We start from the raw sequence: 21,438 nt of genomic DNA, 5'->3' as shown, positions 1-21,438 counted from the left end.
CTAATTTTTGGAGGGGTTGAATTTTTTTTATTTTTGTAGGGAAATAAGTAATTTCTTGTAATTGAAGAAAGTTTATTGTTGTGGCTGTTACAAAAAAAAGGAATTAAGAAATTGTACTACAGCCTGCACTGTCTTACGAAAATCAGGACATAGTCAAACATCCCTTTTCTTGCTTTCAAGAGAAACCATTGACTTTAATATGACAGAAGAAAATCCAGCCAATATTATGAATATTCTGTGAAAGAGAAAAGAAAGATCTTTTCAGGTCAAATGTGTCATTTTTTAGTATAATGAGAGATGTTATTGGGTACTAAAGTTAGCACTAAGGTATGTGTGTATATATATGTATAACATGACAATATATTGTTCATATGTGCAGATAAATCCTTTAACTGCAGTGCAGATTGGAAGGTATAGTCAAATATTTCTAAGGGGGTTAATCTAACAGGTTTCAAATCTAAATTAGATGAGATGTCCAAAACTTGACTGAATTAAGTAGAGGTCAGAAATATAAATAGCACATCAGTCTGTTTCACAGCAGGGCATAATGATGATATAAGGTTACACTGCAATCCGTCCAATTCAACAGATCACAGAATTTTGCAGGTCTCACTTTAAAAATGTATTTTTACTCTTTTGGGTTTTTTTGTTCTTTGTTGGTTTTTTTTCCCCTTGTTTGAGCTCTGATTTTTACCTTATTGCTTCTTTACTGTTTTGGTCTGTAGTTGAATTTAGTGTATTGCCACTGTAATACAGATATCTGGGTCTGCACTGTGTTGCTTGGCCTGAGACCTAGTTTGTAGAGTACTGAGATATTTTAGTTTCATTTAATGTCACTGAACTGGAAGGCTTCACCTGGTGGTCATAGCAGCCCAGCTGATCTGCTCTCACTATGTGGTATTACTTACCCAGCAGAAAGACCTCTACAGAAAGAAATCGCTGTCATGCCAAGCAAGAGGCATGTGTCGAGTATCCCGTAAGAGCAGTGTGCTCTCCCGCAGGCTTTGTCTTCTTTTTTTTTTTTTTTTTTTTTTTGGCATTTGGAAGTGTTCTTTGCCACCTCAGGACTTCACGTCCGTAACAGGGGCTGTCTGGTGTGAACCAGCCAGCCAGCTTTAAGCTTAAGACAACGTGCTGTGTCTTGCTCAATTTCTGTATAGGACAGCATGTAAGGAGTGTTTTATAGCTGTGCTTCGTATTCTGAAGTAGCTCTCCATTTTCCACCGAGTGGCATGAAGTAACTTGTATGGCCTACTTACATTCGCTCTCGCAGAGTGTGATGTTATCTTGTCCCAAGCCTGCTGCTTTTCTGCATCTCTGCACAAGCTGGCCTTTCTCTGTCCCTTTTTTCAGTCCTTGTAGGTAATTCCTTTCAAGCCTCAGAGCTGAACCTCTGTATTTTTTTTGGAGCAGGACAAATGAGGTTTCTGGATTAAGCCTGTTGGCCCAGTTTGTCGCAACGGGGATGATGGACAGCTACTTGTCATTCTACAATTAAAACTGTGTTTGGATTTAATCACACTTCTATACCCAGAATAATTTGTACTGCTGATAAAAAAAAAAATAATAAAGACATTTTCTGGTTTGAAGGGCCAGCTTTTGAATAACCCAGAAATTTGTGCTGGTATGGAATTAAGATACTCAACGCCAATAGCACTTTCTATTCTCTGCTTCTACTTTTGAAGCAAAAATGCAAACAAAACCAGACAACTTTACAGAAATAATTGCATGCTTCTATTTTGAGTCAGTTAGCTGTAGAAAGAATGGGGAAAAGAGTGGCAACAATAAAGAAAATTATTTACTTAAAATGTACTTGTAATATGTAAAGAAATAAATAAAAAATACATATATTTGAAAGCCTGATCCCTTACCTGAGAACCAGAATCTGTCCTAATGCACCCCTGAAATCTTCTCTAATGCCATTGTTCGCTAAAACACAGAGCTTTTCACCTCGGTAAGGAGTATGTGTTTGGGCCATAAAACAACCTATGCCTTCGAAAGTGCTGAAAATCGCAAATAATTGAAAAGTTGTTTGGCAGATGTAAGAATGGTGGCAGCAGCAATGCCATAGCCTGTGATGAAGATGGATGGAAAAACTCTTTGATTTCTCTTAGATTTCAAGGGACTTTGGATCAAATCTTTACCACAAAACATCTTGGCAATAAGCTGTGGCTTCTCTTGGTAAAAGATTGTCAGTGAGACTTCTAGTTAAAGACTAAGCGCACTCTAGTTGGGAGGTGTATTTCTTTATTGTGGTTGTCACCTATTTCAAGTAGAGGTCAAACAAAGTTGGAAAAAACTTTTGTCCCTTGGCCCACAAAATTGGTTTTGCCAAACAAACAAAAAATTCAGCTTCTGCCTTCTCAGCATTTTGCTTCCTAAAGGGCTATATAAAATAATCTGCTTTGCAAAAGAAAGATGATAGCATTATTAAGTACCAATTATGCTATGAAAAATCCATGCAAATGTATCATGTTGATATGCTTTTTACAATGTTACCGGTAAAATCATTAGATGAATTCTCATATACTTCAGTACAAATACATTTATCTATACATACTCATACCCAAATACATTTATACCCATTTATGTGAATTGTAAATCAGTAGTTAATGAATTCCATTTACTTTAAATTCAGTACAGTTGACTCTTGATAATGCTTTCCTACCAGTGAAATCCTATTTAATGACATTCCCAGGTAACTGCATTATAGCATTCTGATGTTTAAGCATCACAGGAGACTAGCTATCTCAGGACAAACATCATTAGGTATGTCTCTCCCTGGCGTTCCATTAAATTGAGGCCTCACCTGAGGAGTCCTTGAAATTCAGAAACTCAACAGCTAATAAAGATTTTGGCTCTTAAGCCTTTTCCTAGAGGGTTGTTGACTGTCCATTTCTAACTTTAGGAAAGCCGAACTCCTTTGGGCATGGCTAGATGGAGCCATCTCCTGGCCAGACAGTAAAGAAAACTCTTGATTGAATATGAATGTCCTAACTCCTGCCCTGGTAATTAACCTTGCTGTAAACAAATTAGGTGTAAACTATGAAGGAAGTGCTCCCTGCAGACTGGCAGACTTAGGTTCCAGTTTCAGTTTATAAACTTAGCACACCAAAAATTAGGAGCCAGCTGAGTGGATGGTTTATATGATACTTTCTTGTGTGTTGTATGAACAGCTGGAGAAGGTGAACCACTGAGCATGGCTCATTACTAGCTCCTGATAGAGGAAAGGCATGGTGGTAATCAACCATTTTTTTGAATGACAACAAATTTTGGGCAAATCATCCCTAAAATCCTGTTGTACTGGACTGACATGAGCTGGATGATGTTAACAAATGGCTTTATTTCTGATATTTTGATTATCTTGGGCTGTGACAGACTCAACCCTTTAGTGTTTGGCTGTCTTCTGTTCCAGACAGAGCCCTGTTTTCTACCTCACTTGCGACTATGCAAGCATCAAAGTATATCTGTTTTTGCAATGTGGATTCATCTCGTGGATAGTTGAGTAAACCACTACAGCTCAATGGATTTTATTGATGAAAAGGCTTATTGAAATGAGAATGACAAATTTTCTGTCTATGAGGGCTTCCATACAAAGATAACCATCAGCAGAATTCTTTATTTGCATGTAATCTCTGTGATGATTAGATAGTAACAGCGAGGGAAAAAACATTACTCTTCATGAGAGTTAATCTTGTTACTCTAGCAAGGTGCTTGATGTTTTGGGGCCAATTGTCCTTTGACTGTTTCAGTACAGGATGCAGATGCATAAAGCAACATATTATGTACCTGTACAAACTACTTTAATGTGCCTGAAAAGGTTTTTCTGTAGAGTCTCTTCAATTGTGGGCAGATACGCACATCAAACTTCTACTTGCAGCAACCCAAACTATGAGCCTGATTTTATTTGTCCAAACACAGCTGAATTGCAAGTTTAAGGCTTCTGTTTTATTGTACTGCAAGATGTGAAATGTGAGTTATTTTGTGTTGTCAAGAGCTCTGGATGAACTTAACTTTTTTTTGTGTGGAAATAAAGCATCTGTTCTCTATAGCTGTATTGTACCTGAAAGCTGTATTATAGACATCTCTGAAATGATCCTTTTTTTACTTTAACACTAGAAGGAAGGAAGTGACTGGTGCTTACGGCAGTGGGATTCAAAAAAGCTGCCTTCAGCTGACACCTATTTTATCCACCTTTTTTTTTTTGAGTATGATCAGTTCAGCTCAAGTCCCTGCACCCTTGTTTCCTCATCTGCAAAATAGAGATGATAATGTTTGCCTACCCAACATGGACACTTGTTAATGCAGGTGCCATTCTTCTTTACTAGGGCTAAAGGATTCATGTACGTATAGAGATGTCTTTCAAGTCCTTGCAAAATCAGATTTCTCGGGATATAAACACAGTACATATTCCAGAGCAGTATTTAAAATTTGGTACGGCATTGTTATTTGAAGCAGGTGGGAAGTCCATTCAAGCTGTCCTCAATGACTACCTTAAATAACGATATATCAGAAGTTGAATCAGTTTGTCTGTATTCATTTTTTAATTATGAAGAATGATTAGCAATCATTGTCTAAAATTTGCATACTCCAAACTGTTTTCAAGAGTGGATGAATTTAGATCATCGTTCATTCAAATTCAACAAAATGTTTTGCTCTGAATTTCTGCATGGGTAAGAAAACAGAAGAAGCTGTAAGAAGTATAACTTTTCTTTAGGAAAAGAATTAATTTAAAAACAGTTTTGCACCTATAACTATTAAGTCTGCTTTAATTTTAACTGTATTGTTTTTCAGGGGGATCAGATATTGAGTACCTAGATTTTTATAAGCCAGTGGTGTGGTTCTGGATCCTTGTTGGGCTTGCTTACTTTGCAGCTGTCCTCAGCATGATTGGAGACTGGCTAAGAGTCATATCAAAAAAGACAAAGGAAGAGGTAAGAACACTTTGAAAGGGGAAGAAATACTATTTTTAAAAAACTTTGATTAGAAGTCAGGTGAGCTTATAGCTGCTTTTGGTCCTAGGACATTGGTCAAAGCTGTTTATGTATGAAGTATATGCTGCAGCTCAAACTGCACCAAACTTTGTAGCAGTCTAGTCAAATATGCAGTCTAGTCAAACATACAGTGACTTTTACATGACTGCATATAAAATTAGATTAAATGTGTTATTAAATTAAGTGTATATGCACAATTGCACCTGACTTACAGGGAAAAAATCTCTAAAAGGATTATTCTAGACAGTAGAATGTAGTCCTTAATATTTGAGGCAAAAATCATTCTGCTTTGATTGTTTCTATATGGGATGCAGGTATGTAAAGAAAAATACTAAATCACTAAATAGTTATATTCAAGATACCTTTGATCATTTTATAGTGGTAAGAGAATAAATGTTTCATATCATTCAAGGTATTGGAATGAATTATTTAAATATGCCTGGGTGTATTTTACCGTATCTTCAGCGGCATGCCTAGTTATTTGTAGTCAGGTGCATTGCTTTCAGTTCAAATATATTTTTTACTTGTAAATGTGTATTTATCATTCCAATGATGTTCTAATACTTTACTTTAAATTTTGTCATTTAAGAAAATGTCCTGATTTTGAAAATGCTAGAGGATAAATAAAATTTCTGTTGCAGCTAGCACATTTCAGGTTTTACTAGAAGTTTGAGAAATAAATTAACTTTGTTTTAACAATGTATTATTTCCCTCTAATTTAACTTCAGTTCCTCTGTATGCATCAGTTCATTTGTGTTACTCAAATATAAAAACTCTAATTTATTTTTGATGGAATGAATATGTTGGTTACTGTGCAGTGGCCTACTACTTGTATTGTTTTAAATTGTTTTCCTAGCTGTAGGGCCCGCCATCAATGCCTAGATGTAATCCTGGCAATCCTTGAGTTCCCAAAGACCTTGCTATAAAGGGTAGCTTACACCTATATAACTTCACTTATTACAGACCCTCAGGGTCCCTGCTGCTTTCTGACCAGAGGGCAGCAGTGATGGTGACAGCAGGCAGGAGGACGTGAGCTGGGCACTTGGGCAGGATTAAGCCCACTTTGTGAGGCATTTGGGGTGGGCAGCCCTTTTTCATTGCCCTTGCTATCCTCATAGCTCTTTATAGTTAGAAACAGCATTGTGGCAGGTCTGTTGTAAGTACACTTTTACCAGGCATTTCATAAACATGTAGCTCTGAAGCAGAGGACGATATTTATTTGATCAGTTTCATTTAAAGAGCATCATCTTTTGCCCCTGTGCTGTAAATTTGAAAGGATATTTATACCTTTCCTTACACAATGAGCTTTACTAGTGTCCTTCACAGATACAGAGCAGCAGGTATCACACAAGTGTTCCCATTTGCAAGTTCAACAGTTTGCAGGATCACCATTTCATTTTCTGGAAGAGCGCTGAGGGCATCCTTATCACCCAACTTGCGTGATTTACACTGGCTGCAGGGAAACCAATAGATCATTTCAAATGCCATTAGCCTGCATGGTTTTTCTTCATTATTTTGAACTTCAGAATTAGGTCAATCTAGCCTATTTTTCCCTCTGCGCTAGGAAGTAGTAAGAGCTGGGCAAGCACATGTGGTGTTTCTTCTGTGCCCTCTCCCAGTGGCTAACTGTCCTCAACTTGAGGCATTTCCTAAACTGCATTTAGTTTCCCTGGGTTACTTGTTACTGGATTCTTGAAAAAATGTGATATGACTGAGGCACTATGACCTGGGACTATGCAAAAATACCTTGTTCAGGCTTGGTTTTGCTGCATTTCCTCAGACACCGGTGACACGCTTTAGTTCTTCACTCGATTTCCTAGAATTAATCTGGTCTTTAATCTCACTTTTCTCATACTCTTCTCTCTTATCCAGACAGTAAGATCTCTGGATAAGATGCTATCTTGGCTATATAATTGTACAGAGCACACTGAGGGTTTAATCTTGTTTAGTGTCTCATTATCCATATTATTATAATGATGATAATACACTAAGAATGTTTGAATTTTATAATACCTTGTTTTTATTTTATACTGAAGCTATTTCAATATAGACTAACTTTGGAAAAGATGTAAAGAAACATGAATTGCACAAACTCATGGATTCCTTTAACACATTAAATACATTCCTATTTTTATCAAGTAAAACTCCGTTTGCTGGGTTATGCAGCACAGTGCTATGCCAAACTTTCTTTTCTCAGGCACCAGGAATGTATGCCCTATTTCATCTTTCCATTCTTTCTCACCTTTGTAGCCTAAACAAGCATATTCATTTTGTCTACAGAAAGGAAAACCTCATTCTTCAGATATATCCAAATTCTCTTGGCTGATGCAGGTATTCATGATTTTGCTGTATACAAGTGTCTCGTGTGTTGGGTTTGATTAAAGACAGACATAACATAATTGGTACCATTTGTTCAATTAATCATATCTCTGATGTTCAGAAATCTCCCCCCCTTCTTAACCCATTGCTCAGGCATGTCTGAGAATTCAAAAGAGAAAGAAAATGTTTTAGCAGTTTAAAAATGCTACAGTTTAAAAAATGACGGAGACCAGTTTGAGAACTGAATTATAGCATAGCACAAGTCGTATGCTACTTAGAAAATACGAAAAATTATTTCTGTACTCTCTCCTAGTGATACTTTGTAGGAAGAAAGTTATATAAATATATTGCATTTTGTTATAAGATTGGCTGTGTTTGAACAGAAGCATTGTACAAATAATCACTTTACAGGTAGCATTTTATGATAAAAACTGCTGCTCTTAGCTCATCCTTACTATCTGCCTAGGAAAATTTGAGTGAAGAAGCTGGGGGAGTTTAGTGGAAATGTAGTCATGAAGTCTCCTCTATGCCAGCAGAAGCCAGAGGAGACTCTGAATTTCTCGTATTGCCTGTTTTTTCAGTTAAACCTAAATTTATGATGGTCTGTTCCAGCTTCTATGGATGGAACCTATCTGGAGTTCAAATAGCAGAAATGAGTGCAATGGAAAATCCTAGTTCTAAGTCTGTTTTTTAACTGTCTTTTAAGGAAATGTTCTGTCAGTCTGTGGGGAAATAGCTCGTTATACCTAAAGGTAGCCTTTGAAATCAGAAACAATATATGAAATCTACAGAGAGACAGAGGCTATGATAAAATCTATAGGACCATAATTAATGCACTCTGAAAACTGAAACAGTTTAATATATTTCCTAGGAAATATAAGACACTGAAAATCTTCCTTTGTGAAACTTACTAATGAGTACCAGCACCTACAAGTAAACAAGATTTTGTGTAGGATTTGTACCATACCTTTCATGAAAAAAATAGTAGTAGCCTACCATGTTTTAGATACAGAGATCATTCAGGGCAGGAGCAGATCATTCAGTAGTGATCGGTTGTGTTGGCTTCAGTGGTCTAAGACTGAGGGCTGATAGCAGCCAAGTCCAGTGAATTGTACCAGAGTCCAGGACGAAGACAGAGGGGTTGCAAGTGTTGAAAAGCCCCTCTCTTTACTTCCCCTCAACAACCAAAACTATATATTAGCCAAGGTGTTTGATATCTCTTTTGATAGGCAGCTGCAATAATCTCCTTTTTGCCTTTTCCTGTAGTCTAAAGTAAACAATAGTTTATCATAGCATATTTAGGGTGTATATTGTGAACGGATACCTCTGTATTCCAGGAAGGGGGCATGCTGATAATGAGTATCACCTAATATCTGTAGTCCTGTTCACATTTTTGTTAATGCAGTTGCAATGTTCTTAAAAGCAGTTTACATGAAACTTTGTGGTAATAATGCATTTCACTGTTTCAACAAAATAAAACATCTATTTTTTTTCAGGATACTACCAGGAAAGTTTGCCATATGCAAGTGGAACTGAGACAAAAAAACCTGATCAGATATGCACTGATCCACAATAATGCTGTATTTTGGTCTTAAAACCCAGATAACCAGAATGTCTGTCAGTTGCTCAGGTGGCTTTTGTCTCCTGAAATACTCTTGAGAGTTTTGAATGCATCAAAATGGGGAGGGAAGTGAAAGACAAGTAGAGACAGAAGTGGGAGTTTTAGAAGGATAGATCTGCTGCTGGAAGCAGTTCATACAGTAAGATAGATGAAGTGTCAGAAAGTCACTGGAACATGCTGTGTGCTGTAATCTTAAGTAGGCGATCTGTCTCTGAAGTTCAGCTTCAGCTGTACTAGCTTACCTTAAACTCCCTCCTCTTCATTATTCTCTGTACTCTGATTACTCAGTCTTAAAGTCTTTAAAGTCTTCTGATTTTAGTCTCTTTGAAAGGTAAAATTTCAGCAGGATTTTTTCCTTGTCATATTTTTCTTTTACTTCAGTATGTCACAGCTTCTGAATTTCAGCATTTCTAGCAAAAATGCTTACCCAACCAAGAATCTTAGTCATTTGGTATATAAATATCAAATTCCTGTTTTTAAAATTAAGTGCTTATTTCCCTTGGCCTCACAATATTCTTCGTTAAGCTCTAGTCCAGGCTCCATTCATGTCAATGACGATGGGATTCATCTCCAGTGTAGATATCAACACCTGATCTAGTCATCTACATTCCCTTTATAGTCAGCGGAAGGAAATGAGCATGATCCATTTGAATTTTTTAAGGATTTACAATATGAAATGAATTGTATCCTGGAAGAGCCTGTTCTCTTCACTGTATATCAAGAGTCCAGGTGACTGACTCATGTTAAACATCGGCTTAGTTTGGACAAGTGATTTTTCATGCTGGGTGTCTGTCTTTTGAATTGAACAATATGGATCCAGCTTTAAAGACCAAGCCTAAAATTTCATGAGAAATAGCACATTCACTTCTTGTGGAAATTCAGGAGGCAATTGTTATCTTTGATATTTATAAACAAATTAAATTTGACTCATCTGAATCATCATTCAGTTTAATCTTCTGTCAAAATGCAATTAGGCTTGTCATGATGATGCCATGGAGATTATCACACTCCCTATAATATTTCTTGTCTTTTCATTTTACTAGTTTCAGGCTAAAGGTGCTCACCCAGCATAAGGGTCCCACTGTAAAAGAACTTGAAGCCATCTCTCATATCCCCCAAGGAGGGACCCTAAATATAGGCTGTATGCATGAAAAGATGAAAAAATGAGTGGACTCAAGTGAGAAACAGTTTTGCAAGGTTTTAGTGAGTTGAACTGACGTACCAGGCAAACAGATAGGCTTCAGAAGCTGTTCAGTGAGCGTGTGCGACCAAGGAGGAGGAAGGAGAAGTTCTTTCAGTGTTGGTGAGCTCTAAAACTGGCTCTCACCAAAAATCTCTTTGCTTAGAAATGAAGATAAGAATAACTCTTCAGCCCAGTGCTCAGAGGCTTTTTACAAAGGTGTGAGCCAATTGCTGATACCTTGTGCATTGTTTTAAGTGAGATGGATCCGCTTCTGTTGAAGAAAACAAGGGTTTGGGCTTTTCCTTTTCTTACAAAAAAATAAGAAAACAATTGCAGTAGTTTTAAGAATTGTATATTGACAAGTTCAATGGGTAGGTCAGACCGACTTGATGGAAATCTGTTCCTACAAATCACTGAATCAGCAATATTTGTGAGAGACAGTCACGGTGTGAAAGCAATTGCATGTGAAGTCCTTTTGCAAGGCAATGATTAATAGGGGTGACACAATTCTAGGATGTGCAGGCAGGGGATCATTGAATTTCTGTAGGAAAGTGGTGTTACTGCTGCAGATGTTATTAAAAGGTATATTACCAGAAATCAGTCCCTAGATCTGTGGTCTAAACTTTGGAAAGAATGCAGAGAGCTACAAAAATGGCAAAAGAGCTGTCTGAAGAGAAATCTGCTAGCATTAAGAGTTTTTTCCAGTCCATCCAAGATGTACAGAAAAGTGTATTTGAGAAAGAATAGCCACATTCATAAAAGGTGATTGTTTCTAATAATTTCTATGAGACGGGGAAAATATAAAATCTTTCTACAGTAAATACAGCCATAGGTCTCTGGTCAAATTTGACTAGTGACAGGACAAAAATAACCCACCCCAAAAATGAAAGATGGGAGTACAGTCCCTCCATAACATCTCCAAGTCTCAGAGATGTATACTGGTATTGGCGTAAGGAGAAGGTAGAAATGGCGGACCTGGTTTTGAATGCAAATTGATCTCTTCCCTTCTCAAGAGGTTATAAGTTATCCTAGTGGTGTTCTCGGTCCTGCCCTGGGAACAGTCTGTAATACTGCGTATCAATCACTCTTCTACAAGTACACTGTACTACTATGTGCAATAATGAATATGAAAGAACATGTTGTTCTGAGAGTCCCAGGAAAACTCATCTGCTGATGGTTTTTGACACTTTTTTGAGATGTCTTTCCTCATAGCTTTGTGTACTTTGGACGTGATGCCTGCTTAACTTCAGATTCAACACACATACACAAAGGTAACATCTACACTGTTATCATTTTGGTGTGGTTTATATTTATTTATATTGATATCACACCTCTTAGCTGGGCATATTAAAGCCCTTTAGAGACGACTGTTTTGTTATTGCATATTAAGTGCTGTGTCCCAAAGTGATGCTGGTGTGGCACTGATTTCAAGAGACATGCTGCCTAAATACACTTCCACGAGCAGCATGGCATGCTGTGCCTGCCGAGGGCAGGGGGGCGCGGTCGGTGCCTGGCCCTGCTCTCCCACAGTGCTCCTGCTTGTCTTACCCTGCCAACTGGACGGTTCAGGGGAGATGGAAATGCCTTCAGTGTGGGCTGTATGCAACTGGGTAGTGATGATGAGAGCTATTGAATTTGCAAAAATAAAACTGGAGCAAGTGACTTATACTTCATAATAAGGGAAACTGAGAGAGCTCAGTTATAGCAGTGGCATTTCTTGGAGTTAATTACCCGTGAAGATTCCCTGAATGTACGTTATCATGGCTTACATTAGGAAATCTTGATTTTTGGAGACAAGATGTAATCAATCCTTTAGGTTACTGTGACAAATGTATCTGTGATTTAACTCTATTGACAGAGTGATATTTAATCTGGAATTTGTTCAGCCCACATCTTCATGATTATCATTCCTGAAAACTTTACTTTTTTTAAGCTAATCTCAGTGCTTGGATATTGTTAGGAAAAGACGCCAAAGCATGTTAGTAATACTGAGTGTGTATGCATTTGATCACTGTCTTGTGGACAAGTCCCCACACAAAGCCAGTTCGGCAGAATACCCTTGCATCTTCAAGAAGTTGTGTTGACAGTGAGGAAACTGCTTTGCAGTCATGGATAAAAGGGACTGAAGTATGGAAATATGGAAAGTATGGAATACTTTCCTTTACAAGGGATGAGTGAAGTTGTAATACTAGTGTTGAACAACCAAAGTGGAGCTTTAATATTTCACACAAATATCACTTCAGATACTGACATTAGAAAGTTAAGAAATAAACAGTTTTTACTGGGACTTGACCATGTAGTTACAATAGCCATTCCTTACTCAGTACCAAGTCAAAATTAAAAGTCCTTCTTTGATGTTTTCTTTAGCATATCTTTTTAAGCTCAAAAAGTCCAATGAGTTTATGAAACAGTTGTCTCTTTCCTGTGGGAGAAAGTTGAGACAGTCTTTCAACTGCCTGTGGCTTGGGTTTCATTATGCTTCTAGTATAATTCTTAAAATGTTTGCTATTTCTGGCTGCAGCAAAGTCATTGGCTGTGTAGTGCAGACAGAATACATGCTGTTCTCCTGAATCACCTTCGGCTCAGCTGGTAGAGCTTTATGTAAACCTAAATAGTTTCTTGTGGTTAATACAGGTGGATGCCATTCTCTCTCATCAATGTTGAAAGAGGGATTGGATGGCTCTCGGAGGTAAAAGAAACAACTAAATAGAACAGCTGATTTTTGATAGGAAAATGTCAGCATCTTTTTTTTATCTTTGGAAGTTGTTAATAAAGCAGAATGTTAGGAACTGAGATAATCAGGCCTATAACTTGTGTACAGTATTGAGAGACAAACACATGCAGTTCTATGCAAAGACAGGTCTGATGGGCAATATTCAATAATAATTCTGAGGAGGTACCTGACATAGGAGTGTTCATATTTCTGGAAAAAAAAAAGTGGTAAACCAAAATAAGTGTGGTGACTGCTAGTATATCTGGTTCTGGTTTTGTAGACATGATTTTTTTTTTATTTTGTAGGCTACCTGTTTTTATTTTGTTGAATCAGACCATGATAGAGCAAAAGGGCCATTTCTGCATCTGCCATCTGTCACATCTCTACAAAACATATTCCCACAGCTGCCACCCTAGATGTTCCTCCACAAAAAATAATCAAAATTCATGGGCTCTCTGCATTCCCATTGGAGAATGTGGTTTATTTCATCCAAGGCATCAGATGTGCTCATGGAAGTTATGTGGGTGAAACCAAACAATCATTGCTCACCAGAATGAACTCACAAACGTTATTTATTACAGGACTGAATAATCCAATTTCCAGTGGGAGAGTATTGTTCCCAAAACATTTCTGACCACCATGGCTACAAAAACACAACCATCTATGTAATTTAAATGTTACTCCAGAAGATGGCAATTTCACAAAATAGAATTTTTTCCCCTCTAATATTTGCCCAAAAAACAGAGGGACATTTATACCAGTCAGGGGAACCAAAAAACAGAGGGACATTTATACCAGAAAAGAGATACCTTACTACTTCATTTGTGCCATTCTTTGCACTTTGAAATTAAAGTCTGGTAGCTTCAAGACCTGGTATAGAAGAGTTCTCTGCTGCAGAGCTGAGGTCCTGACAGAATGAAGGAATAGAAGATAGTAGTTAAACACCTGGGAAAGTTCAGCATGGGTATCTCATTAGTGCCTGTGGTATTTCTATGTTGCATTTTGTTACTGTTTTCCTTTACCTTTAAAGACAAGTAGAGCAGAGTCTTCTCTAAATAACTGTCCACAGATTACAGTGCAATGGAGTTTGGGTGCTTATTAATAATGCTATCATTAGAGAAATACTAAAAGCCAGATAATTGGGATGCAAATTTATTTAGTTGGACTATAAATGAGATTCCCTTAACATACAGGAAATGCACAGGCTTCAATAAAAATGTCTGTGAAACTTGTCTTTTTCTCTTATGCACTCCAGTCTTCTCTAGCTTATAGACAACTGATGTAGTGAACATAAATTTGCGGCCAGCAGTAGCTCAGGTGGGAAGAGGTGGTGTATGCTTGCCCAGAACTGCAGGAAAGTGAGATGGCAGATAGACAAACCCTCCTACCCACGCAGGGAATCAACTCACCCAGCAGCTGCATCGTTAAACCCATCAACTCTCTCTGTACCTACATGTTTTTAATTTTGATTTTTAAATGGGACTTTGAGAACAATTTCTGTGAATGCTGGGTGAGTTTCTTGAAAGCTAAGATAAAATGTTATGTACTCCACTCTGCTGCCTTGGATAATGTGACAGGTACATGCTCTTTCTAGTTTTGTCTCTGAGTAGCGTATCATGGAGAGGATAATTGGATGTGTTATTTTTAAGTAACAGAAAGTACATTGGAGAAGAAAAATGAAGCTGCAAAATTTTGGAGAGTGTATTAGCGATAAATGTTAGAAATTATATACTGAGGAACATCTAGAGCATGAAGAATATCTGCAAAGGCGGCCACACTTTTTTTTCCTAAGATGCAGTCAGATGGCTCTCTCCAGCTTATCTACTTGCTCTTTAATTCATTTTTTTGGCTTGTACAAACACAGCCATCATAAAATGTATGAGCCCTATATGCCAAAAGAAACAGCATAAAGTACAGTTATGAAAGAATAAGCTACACCCATTATTTAGAAATAAATATTTTCATTTTCTTGCATAGCATATATAATGTTAATTTTTTTCTTATTTGGTACTTAGTGGTTTAGCTCCTCCCAAGTATATCATAACTTTCATGTCATGTATCTGAGTTCCATCCGAGCAGGATGTCTGTCTTCCCACTCTAAGTGGAAGTAGATTAACTGGTTATACTGTAATGTTGGGGCTTTTCAAAAATATCCCTGAGAGACAGGAGCAAAACTAAGGCAAAGTTAAGTTAGACAAGTGTGTATTCATTTTGGTCTATTTAAGGATGTCCTTAATTAGGCTTGTGTGTTTTGTTTTTTTTTTTTTTTTCTGTTAGACCACAGATGTAGCTTAATTCAAAGTACAGATTACTCATGTAAAGGTTATGGCTACATGGCTTGTGCTGTCCAGACCACACTTAATAGGATGAGTGGTCTTCCTGCATGGCAGGCAGTTTTGTTTGTATAATTATTTGGATATCTGTTGTGAGCAGAGTGGCCAGAAAGAGTCCCAAACTCCTGACAAGTATAAGGAATTAAAGTAAATGTACTGAAGAATGAAGCAGGTGCTTCAGTATCTTTTTTTTTTTTTTTCTTTTAACAGTAGCGTCCCCTTGGACATACATTCTGGGTTATGCTGTTGGTCTCTATCCAAGTGCAGAGCTCAGCTAGACAGTGAGAAAGCTAAAACATGGTGGTGATGAAAATGAATAGTTTTGGTCTCACCAGTGATATTGGCTGAGAGCCAGTTTTAGGTGATTATTAATTTAGATGGGTTTTGGCAGGAATAGGTGAAGGAATGGTTGCTTAATGTCCATGATTTTTCCTAGTCCTGTCAAATTCAGTATGTCTGTCTTTAAGTGATATTGGTGAAAACATATATGCACAGTGTGGGAACTGTTTGGTCATTCAGGAAGTTCGTGCTGTATTTTTCTGATGTATAGTTAAAAACAAGCAGACAAACCCCCCCAAAAAATCAAAAATTACTTTAACAAGAATGAGTAGACACACTTCAAAATTGTTCAGAGACTATTCCTCATTACATCCTAATAGAGTAAATGTGACATTTCCACCACAGGTAGCCAGAGACACCTTAACATAGACATTTAGAGATGCTACTAGAGATGATCCATGGTATTTGAGACAACCCCATGGGGCTGTCAGATATGATGCAGAATGTATGGGATATCCAGGCCCATCTGCAGTGGTAGCTGGAGGCCAGGCAGCCTGTGCTGGACAAAGAATTGTCTGTTTATTTGATAGAAAAGTATCAAAGTATTTGGATAGCAAACTGGGTGGATGGGAGCATCCAGAGGGTAGTGGTCAATGGCTCGATGTCCAGATGGAGATCAGTGACAAGTGGTGTCCCTTAGGGGTCCGTACTGGGGCCAATGCTATCCAATATCTTCATCAATGACATAAGACAGCAGGATCGAGTGTACCCTCAGCAAATTTGCAGATGACACCAAGCTGAGCGGTGCAGCTGACACGCCTCAGAGATGGGATGCCATCCAGAGAGACCTGGACAAGCTAGAGAAATGGGCCTGTGTGAACCTCATGAGGTTCAACAAGGACAAGTGCAAGGTCCTGCACCTGGGTCAGGACAATCCCTGGTATCAGTACAGGCAGGGGGATGAAGGGATTGAGAGCAGCCCTGAGGAGAAGGACTTGGGGATATTGATAGACAAAAAGCTGGACATGAGCGGGCAATGTGCTCTCGCAGCCCAGAAAGCCAACCGTATCCTGGGCTGCATCAAAAGAAGCGTGGCCAGCAGGTCGAGGGAGGTGATTCTGTCCCTCTACTCTGCTCTGGTGAGACCCCACCTGGAGTACTGTGTCTAGCTCTGGGGTCCTCAGTACAAGAAGGACATGGACCTGTTGGAGCAGGTCCAGAGGAGGGCCACAAAAATGATCAGAGGGATGGAGCACCTCCCTTATGAGGAAAGGCTGAAAGAGCTGGGGTTGTTCAGCCTGGAGAAGAGAAGGCTGCGGGGTGACCTTACTGCAGCCTTCCAGTACTTAAAGGGGGCTTATAAGAAAAATGGAGACAGACTTTTTAGCAGGGCCAGTAGCAATAGGACAAGGGGTAATGGTTTTAAACTAAAAGAGGGTAGATTCAGACTGGATATAAGGAAGAAATTTTTCACAATGAGGGTAGTGAAACACTGGCGCAGGTTGCCCAGAGAGGTGGTAGATGCCCCATCCCTGGAAACATTCAAGGCCAGGCTGGATGGGGCTCTGAGCAACCTGATCTGGTTGAAGATGTCCCTACCAGTTGCAGGGGGGATGGACTAGATGGCCTTTAAAGGTCCCTTCCATCCCAAAGCATTCCATGATTCTGTGATCTAGTTTTTTGTGAAGTGTGCTGTGTGGAATATTTAGTTGTTACCATTACCATATTTCCTGAGAATTTGTCATCGAGACCTGTCTTCCCTGGACTCAAGGCAGTAGGGTATTGCTTCATAAATACTTAATAAAGTTACTAGCTGTTGATGTTCAAAGTATAATGCTAATAGGTTAGAGTTGATACTCCTTGTGAACTATGTCTAACATTGCAGTCTAATTTGGATTTTGATGTGGAGGAAGTACATCCTGGAGCTGGGCTAGGGACTGTGTCCCTATTACTGGTGGCATCTCTATTCCCCAAAGGCTAGGAGTGAGCAGCATCACCAGATTAGTGCTGCTTATTGTATGGCTGAGTCAGGTGCTATCACTGTGACATGTTTTTCCTATTACTTTTGAAATATTTTGTGTCATTCAGCCTTATGTAAAGTACTTAGTTGTCAATAATTTCTGTGACTAAGAGGCCTCATCCTTATGTCACATTGCCCCCAACTATGACAGCTGCAGAGTCTACAGAGCTGTGTGCTGTAATGAGGCAGGAGAATTGGAGAAAAGTAAACACTTGTTACAATAGTATGTGAAGATTTTTTTCTGAGCAGCATAGGCAACTGGCATTTCAATCATTTTGCATAAGACATTTTGTGGCTGTCAGCCCCCAGATGAAGAGGAGCTGTAATGCAGTATGATAAAATGTCATACCTTAAGGACAGAAAGAACCTGAACATATACAGAAATGTCATTAAGGATAAAGGAGGGATGAAATTATAAGAGCATGTTGCTTGTGTACACTGGCAGTTAAAAACGGCACACTTATTTTCCTATAACCTTTTGTGCTTGAGTCCATAAGTGCTATGGAATTAAGAATTTTATTCTGAAGAGATAACATTTTTGAGTGTGTTTCAGTTCACACAAAAGCTAGGGGCTGAAAGTAGTAATTTGGGGCACACATAGTTCACACAGCACTGAACTATAGTTTCTCATGCTGTGCCAATTACCTCTGTTTTACTACTAATGCATTTCAATCCTGCTTAGCAATAGCACCACATTTTTCCATTTTTTTCTATGATTTTAATATAGAACTGAAATTGTGCCAAGCAGCATCATAGCTCTGGTCTATGGGAAGATAGGATTGAGTCCACCATGTTCATGTTCCACATCACCTTAATCGGAACATGAGCCCATCTCCAAAGGCATATTTAATGATGTTCTTCAGCTGGCTGCATAAACTTGCTTCCCAAAAGAAATTTAATTAGAATTTAGTAATCGGATAGCCTAACAGCTACAGTTTTAAAATCCTCCTGAATAACTTACATGCAGAAGAGTTAAAACATAGCAGCTTGCCCTGTGCAAGACAGGTCTATCACCAGCATGCAGTGAGATGGGCAGGCGAGGGAATTCTGAGCCTATCCTAGGGGTTATGTAGACTTGCTTTCATCAGAAGTGTGGCCAGCTGTTTTCTTTTTGTTTTGTTTTGTTTTTCTGGGAAAACATGAGAAGTGGGAACTGAAACTGCTAGTAAAAGGAAGGTTAAAAAGCATATGGGGAGAGAGTTCAAGGTGCTTGTAGCTTCCAGTAGGTTGCCAAGACACAATTTTAAAGCTACCAGTCTGATAACATCCCTTAAATGTGACCACATGCAATGCCAGAGATGTGCACCTGAGCAAAATAACTGGTCTGGCGAATGCTTACGCAGCTGGTGAGGGGTACAAATGTGTAGGGTAAAATAGGAACCTATATACTGGCTCTTTGCTCCCCTGGACAGAAGCATGCTCCAGAATCTGAGTGGCCTGCCGTTAGTAAAACTTCAGAGGACAAAGCTGCCCCAGGGTGTGCACTGATACTGCTTATCATATTTTTATTACTTGTTTACTACAAATATAAATATTGTAGCAGCTGAAATGTTTCAGCATTACAGATTTCATTATTTTCAGATCTAAAGTGCAGTATGTCTGATCCTAATTGCACAATTTAAATACTAATAATCATTCAGCTGGGCGAGTCCTCTGTGTATTACAGATAATAATCCTTGTTTTAGAAAATATACATAATGGGTCCACATTAGTCATCTGTGTGATTCACTGAAGCTGAGACAAATGTAATAAAATGACCCCTGGGTAAAGAGATCTTTTTGTTTTGTTTCTGGAGGGGGAAAGTTTTCCTGAAAGCCTGTCACTCCTGGGTGAGCTGTTTATTTTTTACCTTCATTATATTCCTGTTTTCTGCTGCACTGCAAAGCATGAATAAGCCTGTGGCCACTTTTCTCTGATGGTTTACCCCCCATATTTCTCTTTTTTTTTTTTTATTTTTTTTATTTCTATGCTCACGAAGTTTGAGCTTGCTTGCCAATGATTGAAATTCAGGACTGAGCAGTACCAATTAGACTAATTTATTTAAGTGGGTTAATTCTTCTGAAATGCTTTGCTTTGGAGTTATATTTATCAGCAGTCTATCTTCCCTGTGCTGTATCTTCCAACTATTAAACTGCCCACAAAGCAAAGATTTAAAGAGAAACAATCTATTTCCTTTGCAGTTATAATGAGATAATCTCCTCAAAAGGTGCCTTCTTTAATTACCTATATAACTTATTTAATATTGTAACAGTGGTTTGGTTGAAATACAAGAGCAAAAATATAAATAGCATATAAATTACAAGGCCATAGTTCACCTCAGGCTATTACCTGTGTGAGCTGCTCAGTCTACCTCATGCCATATCTCAGGAAAAATAAGGATAATGGGATTCTGTGCCAGCAGCTGCCTTCCTCCCCCCTCGTCAGCCCTACCCTCAGATCTTGGGCTCATGGGATGCTCCAGCTTTCCTAGTACTGAAACACTGAAATGGTGGAAAGAAATCTTAAGGGGTAAAAATTATGTTAGTTTATATTGAAAGTGGATGAGCCTTCGCCAAGGCTGTCAATATAAAGACCTATAGAGTTAGAGCACAGGAACTGAGCGGGCAGCAGGGGATATACATACGTTCGTGAGATGGTGGTGATGGTACAAACTAGGACCTTGCAGCCAGCCTGACTGGAGATCTGGGCATAGCAGGGGAAATACCCCCCTCCAGCTGTATGGTAGTTGTACAGCAGCTGCACGCGGCGACTGGCAGGCTGCCTTTCCTTTGGGTGTGAGCGGTAACAGCTCCCGGAGTCCCACTCTGCAGTTGTCTTCGTGCTGCCTTTTAGTATGTCACTTTGGTGGAGTCAGGGTGGTAAGCAGACATGTTGCTGACATGACTGAAACTGCTGCTGTATTGGTGCTATGTTGGAGCAAGCACAAAAAAGAGAGAATACAAGCAGCTGACGTTTTCCCTTAAAAAAGCTTTTCTGTCTAAATTTAGCAAATTCTTTGCCAAGTCTCCCAGGGATCTTTCCAGAGACAGTAAAAGTGCTCATAAATAACCCTGCACCCTAGTAACAATACACAACACAGCCTGGATTGCTGGGATTTCAGCATCCCCTGACCAGCTGGGTACTATGCAGCTGTCAGGGCTCTGCACCTTCCCCACATAGTTGACTGCCTAAAATTAAAGAAAATTGAGCAAAAAAGATTTTATTGTGGTTTTAGAATCATTGTTAACTCTTACCTAGTGCAACATTTCTTCTTGTTTAGTTGCCATCAATAAAAGAGTGAGTCTGCAGCATGAGAAATCTGTGCCAAGCAGCAGCTCTTTGCCAGCTCAAAGCCGCATTGCTTTCTCACTAGGCTCTTGAGCCTAAACAGTGTCTAAAGTCCTCAGCCCCATAATGCTGCCTTTTTTTCCTCATTTTGGCTGCAGGTAGGGGAATTCAGAGCCCATGCTGCAGAGTGGACAGCCAATGTCACCGCAGAGTTCAAAGAAACTCGAAGGCGCTTGAGCGTGGAGATCTATGACAAGTTTCAGCGGGCTACCTCTATCAAAAGGAAGCTCTCTGCAGAACTCGCCGTCAGCCACAATCAAGACCTGACTCCCTGCAAGAGAACCCTGTCAGTCAACCATCTCACCAGTGAGAAGGACATCTTGCCAGCTCTAACAAAGACGGACAGCATTTACATGAATGGTTTGACGCCGCACTGTGCAGCAGAAGAGATAGCCGTTATTGAAAACATTAAGTAGCTGTGACTTTGGATCCCAGTCCTTGAGAAGCTCTTGGCTTAGACTAGCCATATACCTTTTTTTTTTCCTCCACCCTGTCGATGATCAATGCTAATAGCATTTTATATGTGTGCATGAGTTCCACAGAAACTACAGTCCAGAGTTACCATCGCATCTCTTCAAAGACACAAAGATGAATGGCACTTCTGTTATCGAAAGATGCTGGAACAAGCAACGTCTTCTGCCTTTATCTG

The 21,438-nt window shown here is 39.0% G+C and overlaps 1 protein-coding gene across 1 annotated transcript in view; it reads left to right on the top strand.

Annotated features, from left to right (window-relative positions):
* KCNK2 (potassium two pore domain channel subfamily K member 2) overlaps positions 1 to 21,205 on the top strand; it is a gene marked incomplete at both ends in the record, with an annotated part of 106,547 nt that extends 85,342 nt beyond the window's left edge. Inside the window, 2 exons of the mRNA XM_082305446.1 lie at positions 4,795 to 4,934; positions 20,888 to 21,205. Coding sequence (XP_082161572.1) covers positions 4,795 to 4,934; positions 20,888 to 21,205 — 458 coding nt within the window. The remainder of the gene's footprint in view (positions 1 to 4,794; positions 4,935 to 20,887) is intronic.
* Between the last annotated feature and the right edge of the window lie 233 nt (positions 21,206 to 21,438).

The sequence above is a fragment of the Platalea leucorodia genome, assembly GCF_965183815.1.
Source record: "Platalea leucorodia genome assembly, chromosome: 3".
Taxonomy (NCBI): Eukaryota; Metazoa; Chordata; class Aves; order Pelecaniformes; family Threskiornithidae; genus Platalea; species Platalea leucorodia.
This window is presented reverse-complemented; position numbering and strand designations above follow the sequence as displayed.